At 47.9% G+C, this 26,707-nt stretch overlaps 1 protein-coding gene across 3 annotated transcripts in view; it reads right to left on the bottom strand.

The window, feature by feature from the left end:
- Nucleotides 1-26,072, bottom strand: part of KIAA0930 (KIAA0930 ortholog) — a 67,615-nt gene extending 41,543 nt beyond the window's left edge. For all 3 annotated transcript variants that reach the window (XM_064142840.1, XM_064142841.1, XM_064142842.1), the window contains exon 1: nt 25,651-26,072. In XM_064142840.1, the coding sequence (XP_063998910.1) occupies nt 25,651-25,795 (145 nt within the window). In that variant the 5' untranslated portion in view covers nt 25,796-26,072. The remainder of the gene's footprint in view (nt 1-25,650) is intronic.
- Between the last annotated feature and the right edge of the window lie 635 nt (nt 26,073-26,707).

Below are 26,707 nucleotides of genomic sequence, written 5' to 3'. Positions count from 1 at the left end.
TGGAAAGGCTCTGAAGATCATCTAGTCCAACCTCCCCACTAAAGCAGGTTCACCTAGAGCATGTTGCACAGGAATGCATGCAGCCGGGTTTTGAAAGTCTTTAGAAAAGGAGATTCTACAGCCCTTCCAGGCATCTTGTTCCAGTGCTTTGCCACTCTCAAATTAGTTTTCCCTGGAACTTATATGTTCTGTTCTCTGCCCAGTGCTCCTTGTCCTATCACTGGCCACCACTGACAATGATGTCCAGAAAAAAAGCTCAAATTACCAAAACCAGGTCACCACAGACTGCAGACAACCAGGAAGAGTCTCTTCTGAAACCATGACACCCAGGACACAGGGTCCCTGAGAAGAGAGACTTGTAATTAGTCTAAGTTAACTACCGTTGGCACTGACTGTGGGCACTGCTCTTGTAAGGCTTGGGCAGGAACTATAAGGGAATGCACGCGTGATCACAGGACCACTGACAGATGACAAAGCCCAGTGTAACTTTGGCCTGTCTTGAGATGATTATATCATTATGATATAAACCCCCTACACCTCCTAGCTAGAGATGTCCCCTACCCATCCATGTCCCTTACCCTCTGAGCACGTGCAGAGAGTTGAAAAGCAGCTACACCTTTAAAATAAAGCAAGACAATAACCAAATGGTTAGTTTGTAGGTGTTTGCATTAGGCATAGCTAACAGACTGTGTAACTCTGTGCTGTGAATTCCAACCAGTGTGCTAAGGAATGAACTGGGAAAAGAGTCCCACCAAAATCTACACTGTGTGTCAACTGGCACACTGGGTAACGAATCCTGTCTCAGACAACAGAAGGGTCTGGGATGGAAGGGACCTCCAAGGTCAACTGGCACATTGGGTAAAGAAACCTCATCTCAGACAACAGAAGGGTCTGGGATGGAAGTGACCCCCAAAGGTGAACTGGCACACTGGGTAAAGAATCCTCATCTCAGACAACAGAAGGGTCTGGGATGGAAGTGACCCCCAAAGGTGAACTGGCACACTGGGTAAAGAATCCTCATCTCAGACAACAGAAGGGTCTGGGATGGAACTGACCCCCAAAGGTGAACTGGCACACTGGGTAAAGAATCCTCATCTCAGACAACAGAGGCACAGAAGGGTCTGGGATGGAAGGGACCTCCAAAGATCAACTGGCACACTGGGTAAAGAATCCTCATCTCAGACAACAGAGGCACAAAAGGGTCTGGGATGGAAGGGACCTCCAAAGATCAACTGGCACACTGGGTAAAGAATCCTCATCTCAGACAACAGAGGTACAGAAGAGTCTGGGATGGAAGGGAGCTCCAAAGGTCATCTAGTCCAACCCCATCTGCAATCAGCAGGGACATTCTCACTAGATCAGGTTGCCCAGAGCCCTGTTGAGCCTCACTTTGAATATCTCCAGGGTAGGGGGTGCCCAACCACCTCCTTGGGCAACCTGTTCCAGCATTCCACTACCTTCATGTAAAGAACTTGTGTCTAACATCCAACCTAAATTTGCTCCTCTCTACTTCGAAGCCAATGCCCCAACGAGAAGATTTCTTTTCCCTGTCTACAAAAAAGTACAACAATATCTTCAGCTTGACCTTAAGGAAAAGCAGGACTTCACTAGCTTTCAGACACTCAATGGCAGCCAACAATTTGAGAGCAGGTAACACAGGGGGAATGCATCACCATACGAGAGGGTCCCCCAGAGTGCTTCCTTGCAGCCTCAACTCTTAAATACAGGGGCTGGGAAAGGAGCACCACTGCTGCTGCCAGCTGTAATGACACAGCACAATGAGAAATGTGCTTCTGCAAGCATGCAAGTCCTAAATCTGTCAGAAAATACAACATACACTTTCAACATAAGCTTTGCTGGCAGAAGTCTAGGTAGAAAAGTAAGGCATAATGGCAACGGCAGAGACAGGGACAAGAGGGATGCCACAGATTAAACATTCTATTCTACCACAGATAGAATCATAGGATCAGCCAGGTTGGAAGAGAGCTCCAAGATCATCCAGGCCAACCTAGCACCCAGTCCTATCCAATCAACTACACCACGGCACTAAGTATCACAGTATCACAGTATCATCAGGGTTGGAAGAGACCTCACAGATCATCAAGTCCAACCCTTTACCACAGAGCTCAAGGCTAGACCATGGCACCAAGTGCCACGTCCAATCCTGCCTTGAACAGCTCCAGGGACGGCGACTCCACCACCTTCCCGGGCAGCCCATTCCAGTGTCCAATGACTCTCTCAGGGAAGAACTTTCTCCACATCTCCAGCCTAAATTTCCCCTGGTGCAGCCTGAGGCTGTGTCCTCTTGTTCTGGTGCTGGCCACCTGAGAGAAGAGAGCAACCTCCTCCTGGCCACAACCACCCCTCAGGTAGTTGTAGACAGCAATAAGGTCACCCCTGAGCCTCCTCTTCTCCAGGCTAACCAATCCCAGCTCCCTCAGCCTCTCCTCGTAGGGCTTCTGCTCGATCCAGTCTTTTCTTGAACACCTCCTTCCTCCTCTCACCCTAAAAATGGAAGTAACTGTTGTGCTATGCTGTCAAGTGCTGCAGGCACACATCCATTAGCACAATATGAAGGGCATAAGGAGAAGAAATTTTATAATGAATATGGCAGATGCTTCATTACTAACAGACAGCAATTCACAAGGAAGATGGATGGAAGGCCACTGGAAGTCAAAAGAAGAGGAACAGTCTAAATTAAATAGATGTGTTGCTGCTCTTCCCTCTCTTTCATAGAATCATAGAATCAACCAGATTGGAAGAGACCTCCAAGATTATCCAGTCCAACCTGGCATTCCATGGCATTCTAAGAATATATCCTCTACCATGCCTTCCAACATGCACACAGACTGCTTTTTAAATGCATTATAATGTATTTAAACCTTTGCTTCATGGCATATGTAAAAGGAAGCCAAGAAAATTTGAGCTTCAAGCATTGAGTCATCAACGTTAAAAGGCTGAGAAAAACATTGGGCCAATTACTCTCACAGCTGCTGTGCCTTACTCATTTGCCAGTAGATGACATCACCTCCCTCATATTTATCATCTTCTCCACACAGGACTAAATGGTAGGCATCACGAAGAATCGATACGTGGCTTCACTGCACACCTTGAACTTACAGCCTGTTCTCAACAGATAATTGACTCAAAGGCCCAAAATAACATCAGCTAGAAGCTGTTGCCTGGATCAAAGACAAATGCAGTCCTCTGTGTGAGGAGGGAAAGATAAACACATTTCTGCAGACTTTAAAGTCTTCCACCAAGACTTGTGCTAAGTCTAATGCTGAACTATGAACAACTCCACAAAATAACAAGTGCAAAACACTTGAGACTCAGAAAAGCTGAGCTCCTTCTCAAATGATAACTTCCATTTCCTAAAACAGAAAAATGACTCAGAGCTGACTAAAAAGTTGTGCCTAAGTCTTATGCTGAACTGCACAACAGTGCATGAAATGTAATTCTGTGATCCTTAGAACTTCCCCCCAACACCCAACCTAGATCTGCTCCAATTTAAAACACTGCTCCTTGTCCCATGGCTCCAGGCCTTTGTAAAAAGGCCCCTGTGTTTGCTTGCATTCCAACAGCAAGAAAAGACACAGCTACCAACTTCCAGAGAAATTCTGTCCCAAGAATGATGTACATTTGCCCCAGAATTTACCACATCTTCCCCATACCAACAACAAAAAAGTTCCTGTTCCTTTCCCTAACATCACTTCAGGAAAGGGTCTAGAGGAATCCACTTTTCAATAGCTATAAATTGAAGGCCACTGAATTCACTGAGCTTAGGCACTAAGTATGTCAGGGTACAAACTCAGTTCCAGTGGTCATCCACTGCCTGGGCTCTTACATCACTGACACATGGCAAGGGCTCAGCTCCTGGTGCGGCCATGCTACTACTAATTGTCCCCACAGAGTAAAAAGGAACAATTATACAACCAGTAGATGCTGCTTTATACTTTTTTGAAAGAAATTAGGCTTCCAAATGGTACTTTCTGATGCTTTTCAGGTCAAACAATACAATGATTAATTTAGCAGCACAGAGAAGATACTGAAGTTGCATGACAAAGAGAGGTTACTTTATGGATAAGAACCTATAGGTCAAATTAGATCACCTGAGATGACAACGACCAACTCTTAAATGATAGAAACACTCTAAAGGAATTAAAATGTTTCAAGATGAATGATGCAAAACTGCACTCCTTTCAGAGGAACTAAAAATACTGCTTTGTCACACTAGTGCTAAAAAGTGTTTGTACTCTCGCCAGTAGCATAGAAACAGTACCTGTTAGCATGAACAGTAAATAAACCAGCGGCTCTGCACGGGGAGCATCTGCTTACTGCAGAGCACAAGTACTTGGCAACCAAGCTTTAAGAGATCTTTCTTTAAAAGCCCCAAATCCTATCTTGAACTTGAAAGGATGACAGGCAAATACTGGTAAGGAAACGTGTGAAGAATGAGATATGAAGACTGCCATTCCAGTTCATGCCTGGCAGGCCAGAGAGGCATAGAGTCGTTTTGGCTGGAAAAGACCTCAAAAAACCATTGAGTCCAACTATCTAACTTTACTCAGTCTGGTGCTACACCATGTCCCTCAGCACCACATCTCTGCCTCTTCTGGTCATCTTGTCCAAAACCCCTGCACTGAGCAGGGACACCTCCAACTAGGTCAGGTTGCTCAGGGTCCCATCCAGTTTGCCCTTGAATGTCTCCAGGGATGGGGCCTCCATCACACCTCTGGGCAACCTGTTTCAGTATTTCACTACCCACTGTTGGGTGGTGCACAGCAATATGTATTTTGCTGTTAAGTTGCCCTACAGCCAGGGTAACCTACTCTCAGTGAAAGCAGCAAGACAGGAGTACAACAGAAACAAGAAGAAAGACCAGGGACACAATTTGTCTTACATCTTTTAACCTCATTTGTCAGCTTTCTCCCCATAAAGCCCAGATATGGCACTACAGCAAAGTGAAAACCACATCCATTTACTCTCCCCACACATCAACACACAGCTTCGTCTAGCCTTTGTATCACATGAGACCACGGATCAGACACCATGGATGCTCCTGCACATTGTGGGGAAAACATGGAATCAACCATCAGGCTTTGAATGCCAATTTGAAATGAACACTCCCAGCTACCTGGAAAGAATTTAAGTCATTTGTTCTTAGCCAAACACCAACAAGTTTCAAAACATCTGAAAGATCAAGGCACAAAAAAAAATTAAGGAAGGGAGAATTTTGTATTAAAAGCCACAGATATGTAATTATTCTACAGTGTGCATGTGCAGCCCAGACAGCCACCCTGTGCTGGGTGCAGCAAGAGCAGTGTGGGCAGCAGGGAAAGGGAGGGGGTTCTGCCCCTTGGCACTGCTCTCCTCACACCCCACCTGCAGTCCTGGGGGCAGTTCTGGAGCCCCCAGCACAAGAAGGACATCGAACTGTTGGAGCCAGTCCAGAGGAGGCCACCAAGATGCTGAGAGGGCTGCAACAGCTCTGCTATGAGTACAGGCTACGAGATTTGAGGTTCCTCAGCCTGGAGAAGGCTTTGAGGAGACCTTGGAGTGGCATTCCAGGATCTGAAGGGGGCTACAGGAAGGCTGGGGAAGGACTATTGACAAGGTCTTGTAGTGACAGGGTAAGGAGGGATGGGTTTAAAGTCGCAGAGGGGAGATTCAAACCAGGTGTTAGGAAAGGGTTCTTTGCAGTGAGGGTGGTGAGACACTGGCACAGGCTGCCCAGGGAGGTTGTGGCTGCTCCCTCCCTGGAGGTGTTCAGGACCAGGTTGGATGAGGCCTTGAGTGACCAGTTCTAGTGGGAGGTGTCCCTGCCTATGGCAGGGGGTTGGAGCTGGATGATCCTTGAGGTCCCTCCCAACCTAAAGCATTCCACGATTTCAACACAGCTCAGGAGTGCCAGGCACTTCCCTGAAAGGCATCTGCTGAGTCAACAGGAGAAACAAAGTCTGTCTGGTTTTACTTTGGTCAGGATGCCACCCTCCTGCTCTTGCTTCCAGAACTTCATTCCACTAGAGAATGCACCCAACAAACATATCTGAGTGAGTAGGTGGTGTTTTGGGCAAGAAGGGAACTGGAAATAGGGAGAAACAGCTTCTGCTTCAGTGGAGAGAGGAGAGGGAGAAAACAAAGAATTACCACCAAGAGGCAGCCAATGTGCTTCAAGATTTAAAAGCTCGGCTCCTCTCTGTTCCCCTACTCAGCTTTCTTTGGTGTAGGAATCTGACATCTTGGGATCTTTGGCATATGCATTTTTTTCTGCAGGAAAAAAACAATGAGCTTCCTTCACAGTGGATCAGTCGTCAGGCTGTCATGATGACTAACATCCACATCACTGCCACTTCTGCTATTGTGGTCCTGTCAAATTAAAACAGGAGATAGCAAGCCAAGTATGAAATTCCCTCTTCACCAAATATTCACAGGGATAATTGTACTACTTACAAGTTAGAAAAGCCTGATGCACTAGGACAAGAAACCGCCACAGGGAAGACACTTGTTAGGACTTTGTACAGTTCGATGAATCTCCTGCCCAAAATGTGTCCTGAAGAGATGTGGAAGCAAAGCTCCACAGCCTTCCTCTGGCACAGCACTCAGTGACAATAGCTCCACAGCCTTCCTCTGGCACAACAGCCTAGTGCACTACTTCACAGGATCATGGGATGTAAGGAACCTCCACGGATCGAGTCCAACCCCTCTGCCAGAGCAGAGCAGAGGTTTTGCAGCAGTAGGTATGTTTTATGGCTCCAGTGTTTTCCTTCTATAAACTCCACTATGATTTTCTACTAGAATGGTGATAACAACACTTGCTGAACAAAGCTTTTCCCCATTTAACTTAAGTTCCAGCAGAGAACTTCTGCATCAACACACAAACTACGTGCTGAAGTAATTCCTTCTCCTGGTGTCTCATGCCAGAATAGCAGTAACTCTAGACTGCTAGTTCCCATCTCCAGCTCTCTCCACACTTCCAGGACGTACAGTGATTGTTGCATGGACTAAGCCTATCATATGCACAGTGCATTAAAAATAAGAAAACTTTTTCATGGCAGTAAACTGCAATTGAAAATTAAAGGGGAGAAGAAAGCTTTAGTAGCAGCCCACTGCTCTGCTCTCCCAAAACAATGCACACAGCAGGACTGGGCTGACAGCCCATAATTATGCTACCATCTCAAACAAAGAGTGACATTACCTGGTCCCAATAGAGAGCTTGGTGGTTTTGATGGCCGTAATAGCCGTGGTGAACCTTCTGGCCTGGCAGATGGTGTCAAGATGAATCTCTGTGACTAGCACAAGTGTGCACCACGGATGCACACGAGGCGACTCCAAATACGCTCCGAGAACATGCAGAGGCTGTCGCCTGTGGCTGATGGTTCCTTCTCCCGCCGCACCTGACTGCTGCTGGAGCAGGACCCGCAGAACAGGGACCAGGTTTACACCTCGGCAGCTGCAGTGCAGAGTATTAATAGCACTACTCTGCAACCTCTGCTCTGAAGGCAATCCTCCTCAGCAGACAGCAGGGTGGACACAGCTGGGACTGGCAGCTTCTCCTACCTTCTGGGTGTGAGTCTGCTGTCTTCTGCTACCTGTCTTTTCATGTTAATTACAGGCATTTCTTCTCTCGAATCCCGAGATGACAATCTCACACAGAAGCAGTGCTTACAGGAGAGAACTGCCTTCTAGAGCTCATAAAAAAGATGGGAAAGTAAAGGAATTGTGCTAATAGAATAATTAAACTCAATACTATGCCAGCAAGAGAAAGTGACGTCTGTATCTTATCTGCAAACTGCAGATAAGCTTGCAAGTGACTGGGGGATCACAACAACCAGCCTGGTGACTCAAGCACAATGCAGGTCTCTTCTGCAGGCTCCATGGGAGAACTACCAACAGCTCAACAACCACACATCCTGCTTCTCCCCATCCCCTTCCTGAAACAGCTACAGCAAGGAGGCAGAACACCCAAATCCTTTGCCCGGTTGCCTCCCCGTGCTCAAGCATTACAGCAGGGGTTTGTGCAAACATGCCTTGGTTCACGAGGAGCTTGGCTACAGAGCTGACTGCCCAAAATCAAACAGCAAATGCCAAGGATAGCTGGTGCTAATCTAACACACACACAGAGCTCCTAATAAATGTAATTACAGACTTTTGTAACACATTTTGGGTCTTTCTTTCTGCCTCCTAATGAGCCACTGGCAAGCAGGAAGAGGAGAGCAGACACAATGAGTGCCAAGACATCCGAGCATGGCTCTTCCATGAAGCTGCTTTCATCTGACTCAGTACTGCATTACGGGAAAGGAAACATTTAGGCTGTTGATTCACCAACTATTTCTGAACTATGCACACTACCAGTAATGATTACCTGAGAGGACTTCTGGTGGGCAGACTTTGGTCTGTTTTGGAGACTGGTGGGCAGAGTCTCTTGGGAGGAAATCTCAAGGGGCCAAGGAGTCCAAGAAGGCCGCACACTGTTCAAGATGCAGGAACCCATGTGCTGAAAGACGAGCCAGTGGGGAGGAAGGCCAGTTGGGCTGAACGGAGAGATGTGGCTGCTGCTTACAGGGCGAAAAGGAGAGTCTGTGCTTGTTGGAAGAAGGGGCAGGCCTCTTGAGAGGACTGCAAGACTGTCAGGAGACTATGCAGGGAGAAACTTAGAAAGGCCAAAGCCCAACTGGAAAAGTGGCATAAGCACAGATGAGCCTAAGAGCATCTTTCATACATAGGAAAGGTACCGAAGATTTGTTCAGACATTGGTTATCAATTTCACTGTCATCAACCATCCAGAACCACCACTTTGGGTATACTGACAAGATACCACAAAACTGCAGTTTAAACTCCTCTAAATCAGCTCTATGCCAGTGCTTGATGTGTCTTGGTTAATTAAACAGTGACACAGAAGAGCTTACTTATCTCTCATGAGATGCTTGGGATTAACACTGGAGCATTATTCTGGGGCACAACACCCTGCATTAGGTTTAAACAGTCAGAAGTTCTATACCCAGTAACTCCACAACGTTACTACAACATAGGAACAGCACAAAGAAGTTAAATTCAGATAACTGAGAACCATTAAAGAAATTAAACTACTTCTGATTCCTTCTGTATTAAGCCATTACATAGTGAAATGTTATTAAAGGGCATTGCTGATGAGGAAATCCCTTGGAGAACATTTTTCTTTCAATTCCAAGGAATACAAGACCATCACACAGGAACTGTCAGAGTAAAGACCAAAGGTTGTTTGCCACAGTACAGGGAGGTCATTCTGCCCCTGTGCTCAGCACTGCTCAGGCCACAGCTTGAGCACTGTGTCCAGTTCTGGGCTCCTCAATTCAAGAGAGATGTTGAGGTGCTGGAAGGTGTCCAGAGAAGGGCAGCAAGGCTGGGGAGGGGCCTGGAGCACAGCCCTGTGAGGAGAGGCTGAAGGAGCTGGGGGTGTGCAGCCTGCAGAAGAGGAGGCTCAGGGCAGAGCTCATTGCTGTCTACAACTACCTGAAAGGAGGCTGTAGCCAGGTGGGGTTGGGCTCTGCTGCCAGGCACTCAGTGACAGAACAGGAGGACACAGCCTCAAACTGCTCCAAGGCAGGTTTAGGCTGGACATTAGGAAGAAGTTCTTCACAGAAAGAGTGATTGGCATTGGAATGGGCTGCCCAGGGAGGTGGTGGAGTCACCATCTCTGGAGGTGTTTAAGAGGAGGCTGCATGAGGCACTTAGTGCCATGGGTTAGTTAAGTGGAAAGGTTAGGTGATAGGTTGGACTCGGTGATCCTAGAGGTCTTTCCCAAGCTGGTTAATTCCGTGATTCACCAGCAGGCAACATAAAAGGACAGGGAGGAGTAGATGACAAAGGCAGGGGTACACTACCTTGCTTCTCATTATCCTCACAGCCTGCAACAATTTGCAGATGAGTGGCCTTGGGCAGCCCCCACTGATCTCTGTCTTACTCAAGTTCCCTTTGGACCCATACAGCCTTTTACAGTCAACAACTGCCTGTGACCACGAAGCTCAGTTTTTACTCATCGCTGTGGGGTTTGGGTTTTTTCCCCATACCTACCAATTTCCAATTTTATGCAGTGGATTTCTTCACAGAAGACACAGAGAGCAATTGCTGCCTACACACTGTATTCACACCACCCACCTTGCAAGTCCTCATTGCACACAAGACCTGAGAAGTCCTAGCTTAGCAGGCAAACATTCCCTGTATGGAACTCACCCCCACAGCACCTTTGCTGCCCATCTTTGAACCATTTCAAGTCTGTAAGACTAAAGATGAGCACGTGCCATGGAATCATGCCATATCAACACGCTGATTTCTGCCCTTTCCTCATAACTTCTAACATCTGACTTCCTCTTAACTGCACTGAACAAAGGAACTACTATGGAGTTATTTATGGCTCCAAACCCAGGCAATACCAACATCTACAAATCAACTAAACCCAGGGGCAGAGTTTGTAATCCAAACAGTTTGGGAGCAGATGAATGCTTTTCCAGAAAACTATCCTGCTTCTCTGCTCTTAAAATCTCATTGCAGAGCTTGAGCACAGCTGGAAGAAAGAGTCTTCCCTCATGCACAGCCAGGAAAAACAATCAAGATTTCAAATGTGCTCCTGCAAAGAGGACACATTAACAGATCTAGGAGAGGGTATAACAGAGCCTTCACCTGCAGCACTTCAGATACAACCACAGGATGAAGTTACACAGCTTTGTAATAAGGACATTCAGCCCAGAGCTCTCGGGTCTAAATGCCTCATTATCAATAGATAACACAGGAAGAGAAGCCTAACACGAAGGAGAACTCCAGAGTTAAAAATATTTTCATTCTCCAAGATGAAATTCATGAAGGGCACTGCATCAGCAACAGAAACAATTCCACCCAGCTGAGGAACACCCTTGGAGCTGAAGAGACATCAACCAACGCAACAAGCTTCTCACTATCACAGTATCACAGTATCACAGTATCAACAAGGTTGGAAGAGACCTCACAGATCATCAAGTCCAACCCTTTACCACAGAGCTCAAGGCTAGACCATGGCACCAAGTGCCACGTCCAACCTTGCCTTGAACAGCTCCAGGGACGGCGACTCCACCACCTCCCCGGGCAGCCCATTCCAGTGTCCAATGACTCTCTCAGGGAAGAACTTTCTCCTCACCTCCAGCCTAAATCTCCCCTGGCACAGCCTGAGGCTGTGTCCTCTTGTTCTGGTGCTGGCCACCTGAGAGAAGAGAGCAACCTCCTCCTGGCCACAACCACCCCTCAGGTAGTTGTAGACAGCAATAAGGTCACCCCTGAGCCTCCTCTTCTCCAGGCTAACCAATCCCAGCTCCCTCAGCCTCTCCTCGTAGGGCTGTGCTCAAGGCCTCTCCCCAGCCTCGTCGCCCTTCTCTGGACACGCTCAAGCATCTCAATGTCCCTCAAGGTGTGGTCTAACCAGTGCAGAGTACAGGGGCAGAATGACCTCCCTGCTCCTGCTGGCCACACCATTCCTGATGCAGGCCAGGATGCCACTGGCTCTCTTGGCCACCTGGGCACACTGCTGGCTCATGTTCAGGTGGGTATCAATCAGCACCCCCAGATCCCTCTCTGTCTGGCTGCTCTCCAGCCACTCCAACCCCAGCCTGTATCTCTCCATGGGGTTGTTGTGGCCAAAGTGCAGCACCCTGCACTTGGAGCTATTGAACCCCATCCCATTGGGCTCTGCCCATCTGTCCAGGTGGTCGAGGTCCTGCTGCAGAGCCCTTCTGCCCTCCAACCCAGCCACATCTGCCCCCAGCTTAGTGTCATCTGCAAACCTGCTGATGACTGACTCCATGCCCTCACCCAGATCATCTATGAAGATGTTAAAGAGGATGGGGCCCAGCACTGATCCCTGAGGGACACCACTAGTGACAGCTGCCAGCTGGATGTGGCACCATTCACCACCACTCTCTGGGCTCGGCCCTCCAGCCAGTTCCTAACCCAGTTGCTAAGGAATCACCTAGCCATGCCTTTCACAAAACAAACTTAGGCTGAAAGCTTCTGTTTCCTGACTGACGTAACAGTGGGAATTTACTGCAGCGTAACCATCCTCCCTTAGCAGAGGCAACCTTGATTGTTCCACTGGGTGACTGCATTTAAACCTACTGGAAGTGGGACAAATGGCTATGCACTCTCTAATGCTGCTTCCAGCAATGGTCCCAAACTTTTCAAGAGCGAAATCCAATCTGTAAAGACTGCTTGGTAACTTCTGAGGCATGCTGGCACTGCAGGAGTGCAGAAACTTGTCTGTAACAGGACCAACAGGCCTTTGCAATGCTACAGATACAGGCTATTTTTAATCTCTGCCAAAGACTGCTGGTCCTCTAAATGTATGACATCCAAGGTCCCTGTTTTCAGCCTCAATGCATACTCCTGTCATAGCACTATCTGCAAGACAAAAACCAGCAAACTGATTTCTGGACAAATTCTAGCCTTACTCGACTCCACAGTGTGGCTGCTACTGCTGTTTTCATGCATGTATCTCCCCCAGGACTCTCTTTTTGCTGCAGACTGCTAGTTAGCCTCTTACTGCCACAGAACCACAGAAAACATCTGGTTGGAAGAAAGCTCAAAGCATCCTGCCATCCTTTGACCCAGCGAGGCAGAAGGCAAGTGCAACTATTACATCAGCAGTTTGCAGGACAGCAGAGTTATTTCTCATGCATGTCTGCTGCCACACACCAGCACTTTCCAAAGACATGGTCTTTGTTCTAGGAGAAACAACGGCAGCAGCTTTCCAAGTGAGGACTTAGCAATCTCACACTGCAAGCCACAATTCTCACTTCTGGATCACAAACCCACTCACTTTCAGAAGCTGACAACCAACACTTTCATCCATCTTGTGGCCAAGATTTAAAAACAACACACCAAAAAAACCAACAACCACTGAACCTCACAACTGCTCCACCCTGCACCTCTCTCAACTGGGTGTCCAACTTCACACAATACATAGACTAGGCCACAGAAGAAGGTACTTATTAAAATAACCAAGACCTTTAAAGATCCACATTGGGTTGCTTTCTAAAGTATTTAGGCTAAAGCAAAGCGTTACTTAATGTTGTAGCCAACAAACCCAATGCCTATGCCAGTGCCAAGGTATTTCAAAGTTAATTAGGCAGGACTCCCTATGGCATTTCCATTATTATTAACATAAGGTTTTTAAGGTACCAAATAGATCTGGATAGTTAAAAATAAGTGTCTGCCCACTCACATGCATCCCAGTGAAACCTCCTCACTGCACAAGCAGCCTTCTCTTTAAACAAACCACATTCATACAAGGAAGAAAAAAAAATGTCCTCCAAGAGCTTACCACTTCACTGTGAGACCGTCACAGGGGCAAGAAAGCAGTCCAAGATGGGCCTGTATGCACTGAACCTAGCTTGCAAAAGAGTAAATGTGGAGCCTTTTGTCTTGCAGGCATGCTGGGTGCACCAGGGAAGGCATCGGTCCTCAACACTCCCAAATGAAGCAAAAGGGTTTCATTTAGTCTACGACAGGACACCTCCAAACAAGGAAAAAGTTCTCTAGGGAAACAGTCTTACTGGTTAAAAGACAGACAGGGAAAGGAGGAATTTTAGTTACATCAATGACCAATAAACTTCATTCAGAAAGAAGCCAGCAGGACCTCACTCCCTAGGAGAAACAGAATGGTCATGTTAGAGTAGATAAGGAAGTGGAGGTTGAGCCTACCATTAACTGCGGAAAACATGCCAACCCTTTCCATTTGTAACCAGCATCACTACTCCAATGTCTCCACCAAAGAAAAGACTTAGACAGCTGCAGAACCCTGGAGGACTCGTACATGAGTGCAAGAGAATGATATAATAGACAAAGTATTTCAGAGGCTTTCTAGCTTTGCCTCCAGTCTGCAACACGACCATGATTTGACACTTCTGCTCCATTTCTCCTGCCCTCTCTCTGGGTCTCTCTCACCTAGCACATGACACCCAACCAGCCTCTCTCTTCAAACTTCAACATGATGACAAACTATGGTTTACGGAAGCAGAAACAGTCACAACCTCAATTTGCTGAGAAATCACTACCTTTGCCTCATGACAGCTGCAAGGTCTGAAGCAGGAACACATGAGCTGAGAAAGAAAGGTCTTATTTAGCCAATTCCTCAGCAGAAGCACAAGGCGGCAATGTCTTTCTTCCCCCCACCACTGGCCTTACAAGCCCTCTCCCCTGTGATTCTGATTACATGGTTTACTACCTTTTGATGATGCTACTTTACTTTGAAGAACAAAAATCTTACAATTCTCCCATTCAAACCAGAGCATTGCAGCATTTAAGGAGATGCACAAAGACTTCAGACACAGCAACACAAACTCCGATCTTGTCCTTTAGTTTCCTGTGCATTTTAGAAGATGCCTTCCACCTCAGGTTTAAGAGGCAGTGGCAAGCAAGTACAAGGTAAGCATCACATTTTTCAGTGCTGCATTTTTGGTGACCCCTTTATAGTTTCTTGCCAAGCAAGCAGAAAGAGGGAGGGCATGTCTGTGCTTGACTTCTCCCCCTTTGCCTCGTTCAGAACAATACAGTATCAACAATCTGAACCTTGAGTTTTCTTCAACTGTGGCAGGTAAACAGAAACAGAGAATAATTGCAGTTGGAAAAGACCTCAGAGGTGAAGTTTTGACCCCCAAACCTCACAGCGAACTCCACGTGTGTGTCAATACAGTAAGAGTTGTGTTATTTGCAGGCATTGGTTTGATTCAGAGAAGGAGCAATGCCACTCAATCACTTAACACTGCACCAGGTGAGCTGTCAGTCTTGTTTTCCTTGCTTTTCCCTTTTGGCCAACGCCTGTGTCAAAGCAGTGAGCACAGGACTGAAGAGGACAGCTCGTGCTGGGAGGACCTGTGCTTTTCCTGCTGCACCTCACTCTGCCTGTGCCACTCCACTCCTCTAGGTGTTGCTTACAGAGGAAGCTCTCAGCTTCCCATCACCCTTTGTCAGTAAGGTCACAGATGGTAGGAGTTGGAAGAGAGCCCTGAAAACCATGTAGTTCAATCCACCTGCAGGTTGTGCTTCCCCTTCTTTTCCCTCCGGTCAGCAGCGACATCAGAAGATCACCACAACTTTTCAAACATGCCGGACACCAGTTTGGCAATTCAATTTGCCAGTTCCCTCAGGACCTCTGAGTGGATCTCCTCAGGCTCCATGGACTTGTGCACCTTCTGGTTCTGTGGATGATCTGAACCTGGTCTTCACTTACAGTGGGCAGATCTTCCTTTGCCCACTCCCTGCCTTTGTTTTCTGGAGCTGGGGTGGTGCAGCCAGAGCCCTTGCCAGTGAACACTGAGGCAGAGTAGCGACTGAATCCCTCAGCCTCCTCCACATGACCAATTCTCTGTTTTCCTCCCAGAGAGGGCAAATATCTTGCCTATCCTTTTTGTCACTGAGGTACCAAAAGAAATTCTTCTTGTTCCCTCACACTTCAACTGCTTTTTCACTTCTCCACGTTAGGCTCACTGTCACCTTTCCCCCCTTGACTCAGAAGGGCAATTAGGTGCACTCAAACATGGAACAAGTACTGAAGGCATCATTCTTCCATAAAAATAATCACTTTTATCTTGTCACAGGCCCAAGGCACTGAATTAACTATATATATATATATATATATATGTACATGTGTATGTAGGGATATATATTCATATACAGAAACAAAAGAGTGAGCCTCACAGCTGCTGAACAAAGTGAAAAAAATTTAGTGTCATTCTGACCTCGGAACATTTCGGAGGCACCTGAATCCCTGAAGCATCTCATGTACACCTTTACGTTTACACCTTGGTCCTTAAGTGAAAGGGAAAATAGCTGCTTATGAAATACAATCCAGTATGAACTGTGAGAAGTCAGACCAAAGGACAAAACACTGTGTGATCTATGCTTGTAGTATCAAAGATCAAAGAGGATGAAATTAGTTCCCCTTTACTCACATAAAACATGGCCTTGCAACGATTCATGTGATGCTCTGACTGAAGTTTAGTCATGCTTGTTATGAAAAGCATGGGTCAGCCACTCACATCTTCATTATTTAGGCAGAATTAAACTTCTCATTAAAACTAAGAGAAAAAAAAAAAACAACAAACTCACAACAAAAAAGGCAGTGAAGCATTCTTAGGCAGCATAGAAAAAAATGGATCATGAGTACTTAGGGAATCACTGGAGGTGTTCCAGAGAAGCCTGGATGAGGCACTTAGTGCCACAGTCTGGTTGACTGGACAGGGCTGGGTGCTAGGTTGGACTGGATGAGCTTGGAGGTCTCTTCCAACCTGCTTGATCCTATGATTTAAGCAGAGTTTGCTGCTTTGTTTCTGAAAAGAGAAGCTCAGGCAGCAACACAGAAGTGACCCTTATGATATCATAAACTCAGCCCCTCAAGACTGAGTGTTTAAATCACACTAAACACCTGCTTTGTTATGGATTGATGAATTCTACCACAACTTAAAATCCACTCTGAAGGTCTTTTAAGGCATGCTCCTTATTGAAAATGACATTGCTAGACATTCAGAAACTCATTCTCTGGAAAAGCTGAGGAACAAATATCTGGTGAAGTCTTTCACAGCTTTTAGCAGAATACCATAAATTCATTTCAAAACACTTCCCTCACCTTGATGATGTTTCAGTATCTCCAGGCATTAAATACTTCACAGTGCAAAGACAGCCCAAGCTTCACTGGCATTTTAATCCATACTCAAACTCATGCTGATCACGTGGAGCCCTCTGAGACTAGACCAACAACTCCCAACTCACATTTTATCCAAACTTGACAGTCAGCATGCAAGCAGAGATTGGATCTAAAGGTGTCTGTGTCACTTCCAGATAGAAATAATCATAAAGTTCAAAAAGGACAAGTGCAGAGTCTGCATCTGGGCAGGAACACCACCAAGCACCAGTACAGACCAGGGGCTGTCCTGCTGGAAAGCAGCTCTACGGAGGAAAGCCTTGGAGTTCTAGCAGACAGCAAGTTATCCATGGGACAACAACGTGCCCTTGTGGCCAAGAGGGTCTCCTTCCCCTCTACTCTGCCCTGCTGAGTCCACATCTGGAATAGTGTGTCCAGTTTGGGCTACTCAGGCCAAGAGAGACAGGTAACTGCTGGAGGGAGTCCAACAGAGAGCTACAAGGATGACTGCAGGACTTGAACATCTCTCCTATGACTGAGAGGACAGAAGAGAAGGCTGAGAGGGTATCTTACCAACATCTATAAATATCTGATGAGTGGGTGTCACAATGAAGGCTGTGGTCTCTTTTCAGAAGTGCCCAGTGATAGGACAAGGAATGACAGTTACAAGCTAGAACACAGGAGGTTCCACCTCAACATAAGGACACACTTCTTTATGGTGAGGGTGATGGAGCCCTGCAACAGGCTGCCTAGAAAGGTTGTGGAGTCTTTCTCCAGAGGCTTTCAAAACCCACAAAACACAATGAAATCCAAAACCCCTACCCCCAAACCAGCCCACCTTATCTGATTGATCTGGGATGCTGCTCGCCAAGCTCCTGACAGAAGCTAACCTTCTGTCAAATGAACAATCCCCTGACACACTGGTGTGGAATGGAAAGCCTGACAGGCCATTAGTGACAACAGCATGAGCAAGGTTCTAATAAACAGCAAAGATGGCAATTTAACTAAACCACCATAGAAAACATACACACACACAAAGAAACCAACCTGGAGGGTTGCAGCCCTATAGTTTACCCCAGACTGTTCTCCACACTTGATCTTACACAGACTTTCCTAAATATCCCATCCCTGACTGCACAAGTGGCAGGATGAGATCTCGTAACACAAGACCTCAATGCTCCTCTTGATGCTTGTTATATTCTCTTCAGTCTTAACATTAAAGATGACAATTTGTCTCTTTCTATAATGGTACAGAGTCCTAACCTCAACAGCACAAGATGTCCCAGTGCAGGATACTTACTTGTCACCTTTTCAGTCCCCACTATCCCAGCATGGAAATACACCAGAGCAAAACCACAGCCTCTCCTCTGCCCTGCGACGCCAACAAAAAGCATGCCAGAAAGGGAACTTCCCAGCAGTCACCTTCAGCTGCTTTTTTGCTTACTGATGCATTACCGCAAGAGACAGACCTTAGAAACTGGCAATGTATCTTGGCTTTAAAATTACCTGATATAGCCCTGATACAGCCATCCAAAATCAGCCCCCCTCAGACTTGCTCAATGTCCTTGGAGCACACAGTACTCCTCAAATGAGTACTATCTGCTGAGGTCCCAGCCCAGCACCACAAGCTCCTCTCGTCTACCCTGTCCTCCTGGGCTGGTTTGAGGCTAACTGGAATATTTTACTGAGCAAAATTAACTCCTTAGCTGTGAGAAGACAGAAAAAAAGCCAACAGTAGCCTCTGTCACTCATTCTTCTGCTGAGAAATGCAGCTAGTCAAAACATAGATAAGACACTCACTGCTCACACACTGCTCAGCTCTCAGTTCTGCTCCTTCTCTCTGGCAGTCTCTGTAGCTGCCTCTGCCCTAACTCTAATCCAACCCAACCCTTTTTTTCCCTCTAACCTCCTTGTCCTGTTTTTGACATCTCACCTCAGATCTCTCCAGATTTATCACGTGAGGTATACAGGGATTGGTCTGGCTATTTCTGAAGGGAGAGAAAGAGGGAGGAGGGAGGAGGTTTGGGTCAGGAGCCTCCGGGGGACTCTGATTTTCTGGGAGGGATGCTGTGTTTCTGTATTACTTTTAACCTGTAATAACTGTAAGCATTGTGTCTGTATCTGCTTGTAAATTGTGCTAAGCTGCAAATAGAGCTTCATTCCTTAACTCCCAGCGGGCTGGGTGATTTCATCATAGGAGGGGAGTAACTCCCAAACCATCACACTTCATAGCATGGCCAGCCCTGCTCCTTGTCCTTGGGCCTTGCTGGCATAGAAAGCAAGAGAGACCCTCTGCAGGAGCTGGTAAGCACACACCTCACCCGGTCAGTCTGGCACCTGGGCTGCTGGACGAGCAGAAGTACATTCTCACCCCACTGGTCTCAGAACCGACTTCAGCTGTGATTTCTCCTGTACCACTCTATCCAAGCACTCAACTACACATCAACTGTCCATGTGCATGTCTGCTTTCAGAAATTTCCCCCAGGCAGTTTTCTAAGCCAGGCAAAAGGAAAACCAACCAAACAAAACCCAAACACCACCAAACAACAACAAATGAAACTTTAAAGTCTCCTTCCTCTTCTACCTCTAAAAACCCCAAACACTAAACCAGTAACCCACTACCATAAATCACATGGTGCAAATTTCATACTGGAATTGCTTTGCAACTTGCTGATCTTTCTCAAACACAAATCCAGGCGCCCAAGGTGAGCTGGTTAAAACACACTGACTACTTTAACTCCACCTTAAACAAACTGGCCTGACCTTGTTCTGCATCTCTGCTCTCTAGAACTTCCCCTGCAAAGAAATACAGACTATTCCTGGATGGAATGCTGTGATTGTTTGACTTCATTTTTTACTGACTATGAAGCTACTCCCTAGAATTTTCCTAGTTATTATCTTGTTTGTAACTTGCTTAAAATAGTTTTGTTTTTTCTTCTTTGGTATTCCACTACCCTTTTTTTTCCTTGAACACTGCATATTCATTAGCTGCAAAACATTTTAACAATAGGACAAAAGAGTTTGTACAAATGCTGAGGTGCAAATAATAAAAAAACAATTTTTAACTCAAATCCTTCTGCATATGTTGAAAAGAGAGTAAGTTTAACCACACAATTGTATATTAAACTAACTCATTAGAGGGGACATTACCCCCTCATTAGAGGGGACATTACCCATAGGCACTGACTTTAGTTGCATATGTCCCTTAAGTATTTGTTAGGACAGTTTTGGTTTGGTTTTTTTTTCCATTTTCTTGAGTGCTGTGTCCAGTTCTGGGCTCTTCAATTGCAGAGAGATGTTGAGGTGCTGGAAGGTGTTGAGAGCAGGGCAGCAAGGCTGGGGAGGGGCCTGGAGCAGAGCCCTGTGAGGAGAGGCTGAGGGAGCTGGGGGGGTGCAGCCTGCAGCAGAGGAGGCTCAGGGCAGAGCTCATTGCTGCCTGCAGCTGCCTGCAGGGAGGCTGTAGCCAGGTGGGGTTGGGCTCTGCTGCCAGGCACCCAGCAACAGAACAAGAGGACACAGCCTCAAGCTGTGCCAGGAGAGGTTCAGGCTGGATGTTAGGAGGAAGTTGTTGGCAGAGAGAGTGATTGGCATTGGAATGGGCTGCCCAGGGAGGTGGTGGAGTTGCCGTGCCTGGAGACGTTGAAGCCAAGCCTGGCTGGGGCACTTAGTGCCATGATCTGGGTGATTGGCCAGGGCTGGGTGCTAGGTTGGGCTGGATGCTCTTGGAGGTCTCCTCCAACCTGGTTGATTCTATGATTCCATGACTCTTGTTATTAATAGACCAAAAGAAAACAAAGCTTCCTAGCTTTGTAGTTCCTCACCTTTAACTGGACAACTCACTGAGCTAATTCCAGGAGGAACTATGAATTAAAAATATGTTTTCTTTCCTCATGGAAGTTACTCTTGTCAAACCAGTTCTGTACGGCAGTAAATTCCCAGCAGCCACTTTCACCTGCTCAGTGCCAACACTTAAGCTGCAGAAGCAAATATATCCTTCTTAAATATCAGAATTTCATTAAAAGTTATTGCACTATGAGAGTTAAGGCCTGAATCAAATATTTCCAAATCCTAATTATTCACTTTTTTAATTCTCCATTTTAACCTCTTTTGCTTTCCAAAAATTCCTTCGGCCATACTTTATCCTTCTACCCACACCTTCCCCCCTGAGTGTGTTTCCCTGTATTTCACAACCCTGACGAGCAGGAGTACTTAGTGCATGCCATGCCATGCCACCTCTCTCTCAGGAAGGCTAGAGATCTGTTTATTTCCAGGACTTACTCATCAAGATCATCACCCCACATGACGAGCCCTGAGGTGCACTGCTGCACAAACAAGTTCAAGCAATTCTCAGACTCTGAAGATGAACATTCCTTCTTCTGCTGTCCCTACGCTAAGTTCATTCTTGTCTGTGTGAGAACAGCCTCTGCCCTGGGGCTGGCATCACCTCATGACACCTGTCCTGCCCCACTCCACCCCACCCCACCCTTCTGAAGGCACTGCTAAGGCATATGGAAAATTCAGAAAAGCTGATTTGCTTCACCAAGGGTAAATAATGCCTGACAAACCTGGTGGCCTTTTACACCTTGAGCTACAGCTTAGTGGGATAAGGGAGGAGCAGCTGATGTTATCCACCTGGACTTGTGTAAAGCGTTTGACACTGTTCCACCTGACATGCTGGTCACTGAACTGGAAAAGCATGGACTCGAGGGATGGGGCACTCGCTGGGTAAGGAGCTGGCTGCATGGCTGCCCTCGGGGAGTTGAAGTAAATGGCTCAGTATCCAAATGGAGACCAGTGACATGCTAAGTTCACCTTCCTCTCATCGACAGTCAGAGGGAGAACACTTCCCCTACCACCAGGAACCCAAACAGAAGAAACACTTCATTACTGGTATCAAGCTCTCTGTAGGGTCCGGCGCCTCCACCGGCACCTGTGATCACCGCCAGCACGGCTCTCTACTGCCCGGTGACAGCAGCTTTCAGCCGCTTGCTCACTCCCAGTTTCCTGCAGCCCACAGGGCAGCCACCTGTTTCTCACAGCCCTTACAATGGCTCCACATTTCCACGACCGAGCAGCTGTGGTTCAAGATGCCATTCAGATCTACCTAGCTCTGTAAACCCCGCTATGCACAAAACTACTCAAGCACACTCTGCTACACGAAAGGCACAACGTCTGCTGTTGGAGGACAGCAGAACCCTTTCCTCCAAGCAGCTTGCTCAGGAGTCACACGTGAGCCATAGAATCAGTCAGGGTTGGACAGGACCACAAGGAGCACCCAGTGCCAATCCCCTGCCGTGGGCAGGGACACCCCGCCCTAGAGCAGGCACTATTCTGAAGTGCAATGTCAGGTTTGCTACGTTTTCTACACTACACAAACAGGACAATATGGAAAGTCACAGGCAAGGGATTTACATTTTTGGACAACACCTACCCAAAGCTTGTGTGATAGCTTTGAAACAAAGCAATTCCTTCTCACCAAAACCCAGTGTCAGCAACAAAACACCTATTTTCTCCATAGGCTGGGGAATGGGAGATCACTTAGAGGAAACACATAAAGGAGTCCCTCAGTAAATCCCATTTTACTGTTGAGAGCTTAACAGCAGTCAGGCAAATCTGGACTTCAACATGGCCAAGGGCTTCACTAGCTCGTTCAAGAGAACTCAGAAAAACCTCACAGGTTTACTCTAGGGACACAGCTGAACAGGATCTGGCCGCTACAAAAGCAGAATGCTGCTAATGTAACACTAGCTGTGGGCATGTTGTCCTGCAGCCCAACAGCTGATGTGCCACAGGCTGCATCACTGGGACTGTTTTGAGCACCCAGCTACAGAGAGCAGACCAAACCTCTCTGTTAGCCACCTGAACCCGTGCAACACTGTGACTCCTTTCCCGAGTACTGAACGTAAGGAAAAGCCTTTACATCTGCTGCACTGCTAGTGTCCAACACACCCCGGATTAGTCCAGGCTGTTACTCCAACTACACTGCATGCCCTGCAACACCATTTCCTAGTGAAGTCCAGGCATGTGTAAATCTGAACCGTAGGACTGCAGCTGACAATCTTCTGATCATGGACAGAAGCACTATTAAGCACCACTCCAAAAGCTCAGTGTCTTTTTAATAAGAGAGCTCCCTAGTAATAAATCACAGCACAGGGACAAAGAGCACTTGTTCACTGAAAAGGATAACGCTCCAGCTCAGGTAGCATTCAGCATACAATCACATGAATCAATCATAGAATGGTTTAGGTTGGAAGGGACCTCAAAGGTCAGCCAGTTCCAACCCCCTGCCACAGGCAGGGACACCTCTCACTAGAACTGGTCCCTCAAGACCTCATCCAACCTGGCCTTGAACATCTCCAGGGAGGCTGTGGAGCACAGAATCACCCACTGCGAACTTTGATCACATTGGGTGATGCTGTGCTCCACAACCTCCCTGGGCAACCTACTCACCACCCTCACTGCAAAGAACCCTTTCCTAACACCTAGTTTCAATCTCCCCTCTGCCAGTTCAAACCCATTGCCCCTCGTCCTGTCATTACATGATCTTGCAAAAACCCTTCAAACCACAAAAGTGGAGACTTACAGCACAGATTCTGTCTCTTAGGCATTAAGGAAGCTTCCTAATACGTTCCTCCCAAACCCTGACAATATTTATATGTTTTTTAAAGCTCATCAAGTGCTGTGACAATTTAAAGGTCCCTATGGCAACCTGAGTTACTAATCTCAAATCCTGAGAAGGGTCCTACTTTGTTTAGGGATTAGCAAGGGGAGCACCAGCAGGAACTGACATTCAGCAACAGTGCTCAGAAACAGCCACTCCCTGCATGAAGACAGCCATGCTGTCCCACAACCACTGCAGCTGGAGGTCCATTGCAAGGGCTGGCAATCTTAAATCATAGAATCAACCAGGTTGGAAGAGACCTCCAAGCTCATCTAGCCCAACCTAGCACCCAGCCCTGTTCAGTCAACCAGACCGTGGCACCAAGTGCCTCATCCAGTCTTCTCTTGAACACCTCCAGGGATAGCGACTCCACCACCTCCCTGGGCAGCCCATTCCAATGCCAATCACTCTCTCTGCCAACAACTTCCTCCTAACTAGCATAATACATCTACTTCTTCCACAGCTGTCCAATACAGGGAAATCTATGCTACTTTTCCATCTGCAAAACACAGCACTTGGGGGAAAGGCTTGGCAAATTATAGTGTTCTCAGTGACATGTTCAGCTCTCTTCCCTAGACAGAAAACCTGAAGACATAAGGCACTCCTGTGGTGACAGAAAACCTACTTCCACACAGGTATACGCAGGCACATCTCCACAACCAGGAACAGCCCTCTGTGCAACAAGCTGAGCAGCTCTTCTGAGGTCTTCAAGTCTTCATCTGGTGGAAGACAGGTGCAATGCCATACTTTTACTTGCGTGCTTATCCCAAAGTTACACGGCAGGACTTCTCACGGTGGATGTGTGCTCAAACACAAGGAGAGGAGGCATTGCTACGCTCCTCTCAGCCACCAGAGTGTTTCTCTTTTCCAGTTTCTATTCTTACATTTCTATTCCTGTGACTCTTTCATTTTCATTCAAACGTGGTATGGCCAAACATGTGCTGACAACAGCTCTTCAATGAATGCACTCTCACAGGCATTTAGCTTTTGTGGTTTTTTTCATTCGTTTCTTTGCCACAACACTTCTTTTTTTTTCTTTGTCTCTGTAATGTTTTTTACACTACAGTAAAGTGTTGAGATCCAATTCCATTAGGGAAAAAAAGCATATAGAAAGCAGAATGACTCATTTCTCTTGGTTTGCACAAGCTTTCATTCTATGAAGGGTAATAAGAAATAATGGGAGAAGGGGTAAAAATAATCTAAAGGGAGAGCACAACAAGCACTGGCAGGTAAACTGGTGCATAAAGGTCAGACAGAACTAGAGAGATTCCCCATGCCAATCCACATCACAAAGCCAGTAAAATTCGAGTCAAAATGCACTCTGAGTTTTACAAGTCTCTTACGTGGACACTTTTGGAACCTTATAAATAAGCAGAGGAAGGAGGAGCTGTTAATGAAGGCCACACAAGGAACAAGAGAAGCACCGCACATCGGTGTTCCTACTTTAAAGCCCTAACCCTGAAGGGCTTCTGGGCATTCCTCAACTTAGTGCAGAGGTTGACTCCAGAATACACAAAAGTTGTGAATAAGGGAGAAAACATACCTCACATCAGAAACCCATGTTATGATCTCTACTTGCACATACAAATTCATTCTTTCCATTCATTAGCTTAACCAGAAGAGTTTCCTGATGCAAAGGACTTCAGCTAAGGGAGCTGCTGTACCACACTCTTGCCTGAAGTCAACTCAATTTCAACTTCGAGCTTCTATTTCGAATGCGCAGGCTATGCCAGGAGCTCAAAGACGTGTCACGCAGACAAGCAGCCGGAAAGCCAGAGATTAAAAACACTACGCGATGACCAAGAACCACAACCCTATGTGCCTATTAGACCATAGCAGGCGGTGGGAAGTCATTTAGTCAGAGAAGGGAGGTTTCTGACTCAGAAGAGGAAAAAAATACTACCGAGATGATTTGAGAGCCATAGGATCGCATGCACTGGCAAGAGTAATCAGTTTGTATTCCGAAACACGTAGTATGTGCTTTATCCAAAAAAACCCAACACCACAAGGGTCCGATTTGCGTAGTGCCTTCTGGCCGTTGTTTCTCCAAGGGCATTTCAGACAGTGAAGCAGACAGCTGCTCCCTCCGGTTCTCGGGGACTCAGGCAGCAAAAAGGGCCCATCCCCACGACAACAGCACAGCCCCGCAGCACACAACAGGTTTCCAGGCCACCACCGTCGGCTGCGCACGGAGAACCAAGGGTCTGGCCCAGCCCGCAGCCTGCCCACTCCCGCCGGGGGCCGCCTGGCCCCGGTGGTGCGGGGGGGCCACGCTCACCCGTCCGCTCCCGCCCCCCCGCACCCCGCCCAGCTCAGCCTGGCGGGGAGGCCCCGGCCTCCGACTCACCGAGGCCGCTGATCTCTTGGCGGAGGCCGGCGCGGCTCCTCTCCTCCGCTATCGCCCGCAGCATCTGCTGCAGGGAGCGGTCCAGGTCGCCGTTGGCCTCCTCGTCCTTCGGCACGGCGCGGCCACCGCTCCTGGCAGAGGCCATGCTGCCGCTGCCGGCGATGATCTCATGTCAGGCCGCCCCGCGGAGGCGGCCGCGGCACCCGGCGCTGCTGCTACCGTCGCCGCCGCCGCCCCCGCCGCCCACCGGGGCTCTCCCGGGGGCCGCCCGGTAGCAACCGCGAGAAACCTTCCTGGTCCGGCCTCCTCCGGCTTGGCGAAGGGCACGACCCTCGCTGGTTCTCCCTCGGAAAGTTTCCCGGGCGCTGTCGGCAGCCCCCCGGGACGCTGCGATCCTCGCCACAAGCGCTACTCAGCCGCGCTCGGCCGCTTCCTGCTACAGCAGCCGCGGGGCGGCCCCGCCGGCTCCTGGCCCAGCCCCCGCTCCGCCAGGAGGCGGGCCGAGGCGGGCCGAGGCGGGCCCGGCCGTGCCAGCAGCGGGCGGCGCTGCCGCGGCGGCTGCTTTGCCGTCCGTTAGCGGGACAGCGCGAGCGTTCCTTCCCAAACGCTGCCGTAGGGAAAAAGAAGTTTTCCTTTGGGAAGAGCCGAGCGCAGCCTCTCAGCATCCACGGCGTGGCTCCACCTCTCCAGCCCGTCCCAGTCCCGCCGCATGGCAGCGCTGCGCTCGGCGTGCCCCTTCCGCGCGGCCCGGTGTCATCCGCAGTCCCGCTCTCCATGTCGCCCACAAAGACGTTAAACAGCGCTGGTCCCAGGACCGACCCGTGAGGGACGCCACTCCTCACTGGTCTCCATTTGGATGTTGAGCCATTTACTTCAGCTCCCCGAGGGCAGCCATGCAGCCAGCTCCTTACCCAGCGAGTGCCCCATCCCTCGAGTCCATGTTTCGCCAGGTCAGTGACCCGCATGTCAGGTGGAACAGCGTCAAACGCAGCAGGCGTTCGGTTTCGGCTGTCCTTCCCACAGGCCTGAGCTGTGGGCTTTGTCCATCTCAGTGTAT

Source organism: Pogoniulus pusillus, chromosome 4, assembly GCF_015220805.1.
Source record: "Pogoniulus pusillus isolate bPogPus1 chromosome 4, bPogPus1.pri, whole genome shotgun sequence".
NCBI classification, from domain to species: domain Eukaryota; kingdom Metazoa; phylum Chordata; class Aves; order Piciformes; family Lybiidae; genus Pogoniulus; species Pogoniulus pusillus.
The sequence above is the reverse complement of the archived record's forward strand: the minus strand, read 5'-3'. Positions and strand labels throughout refer to the sequence as shown.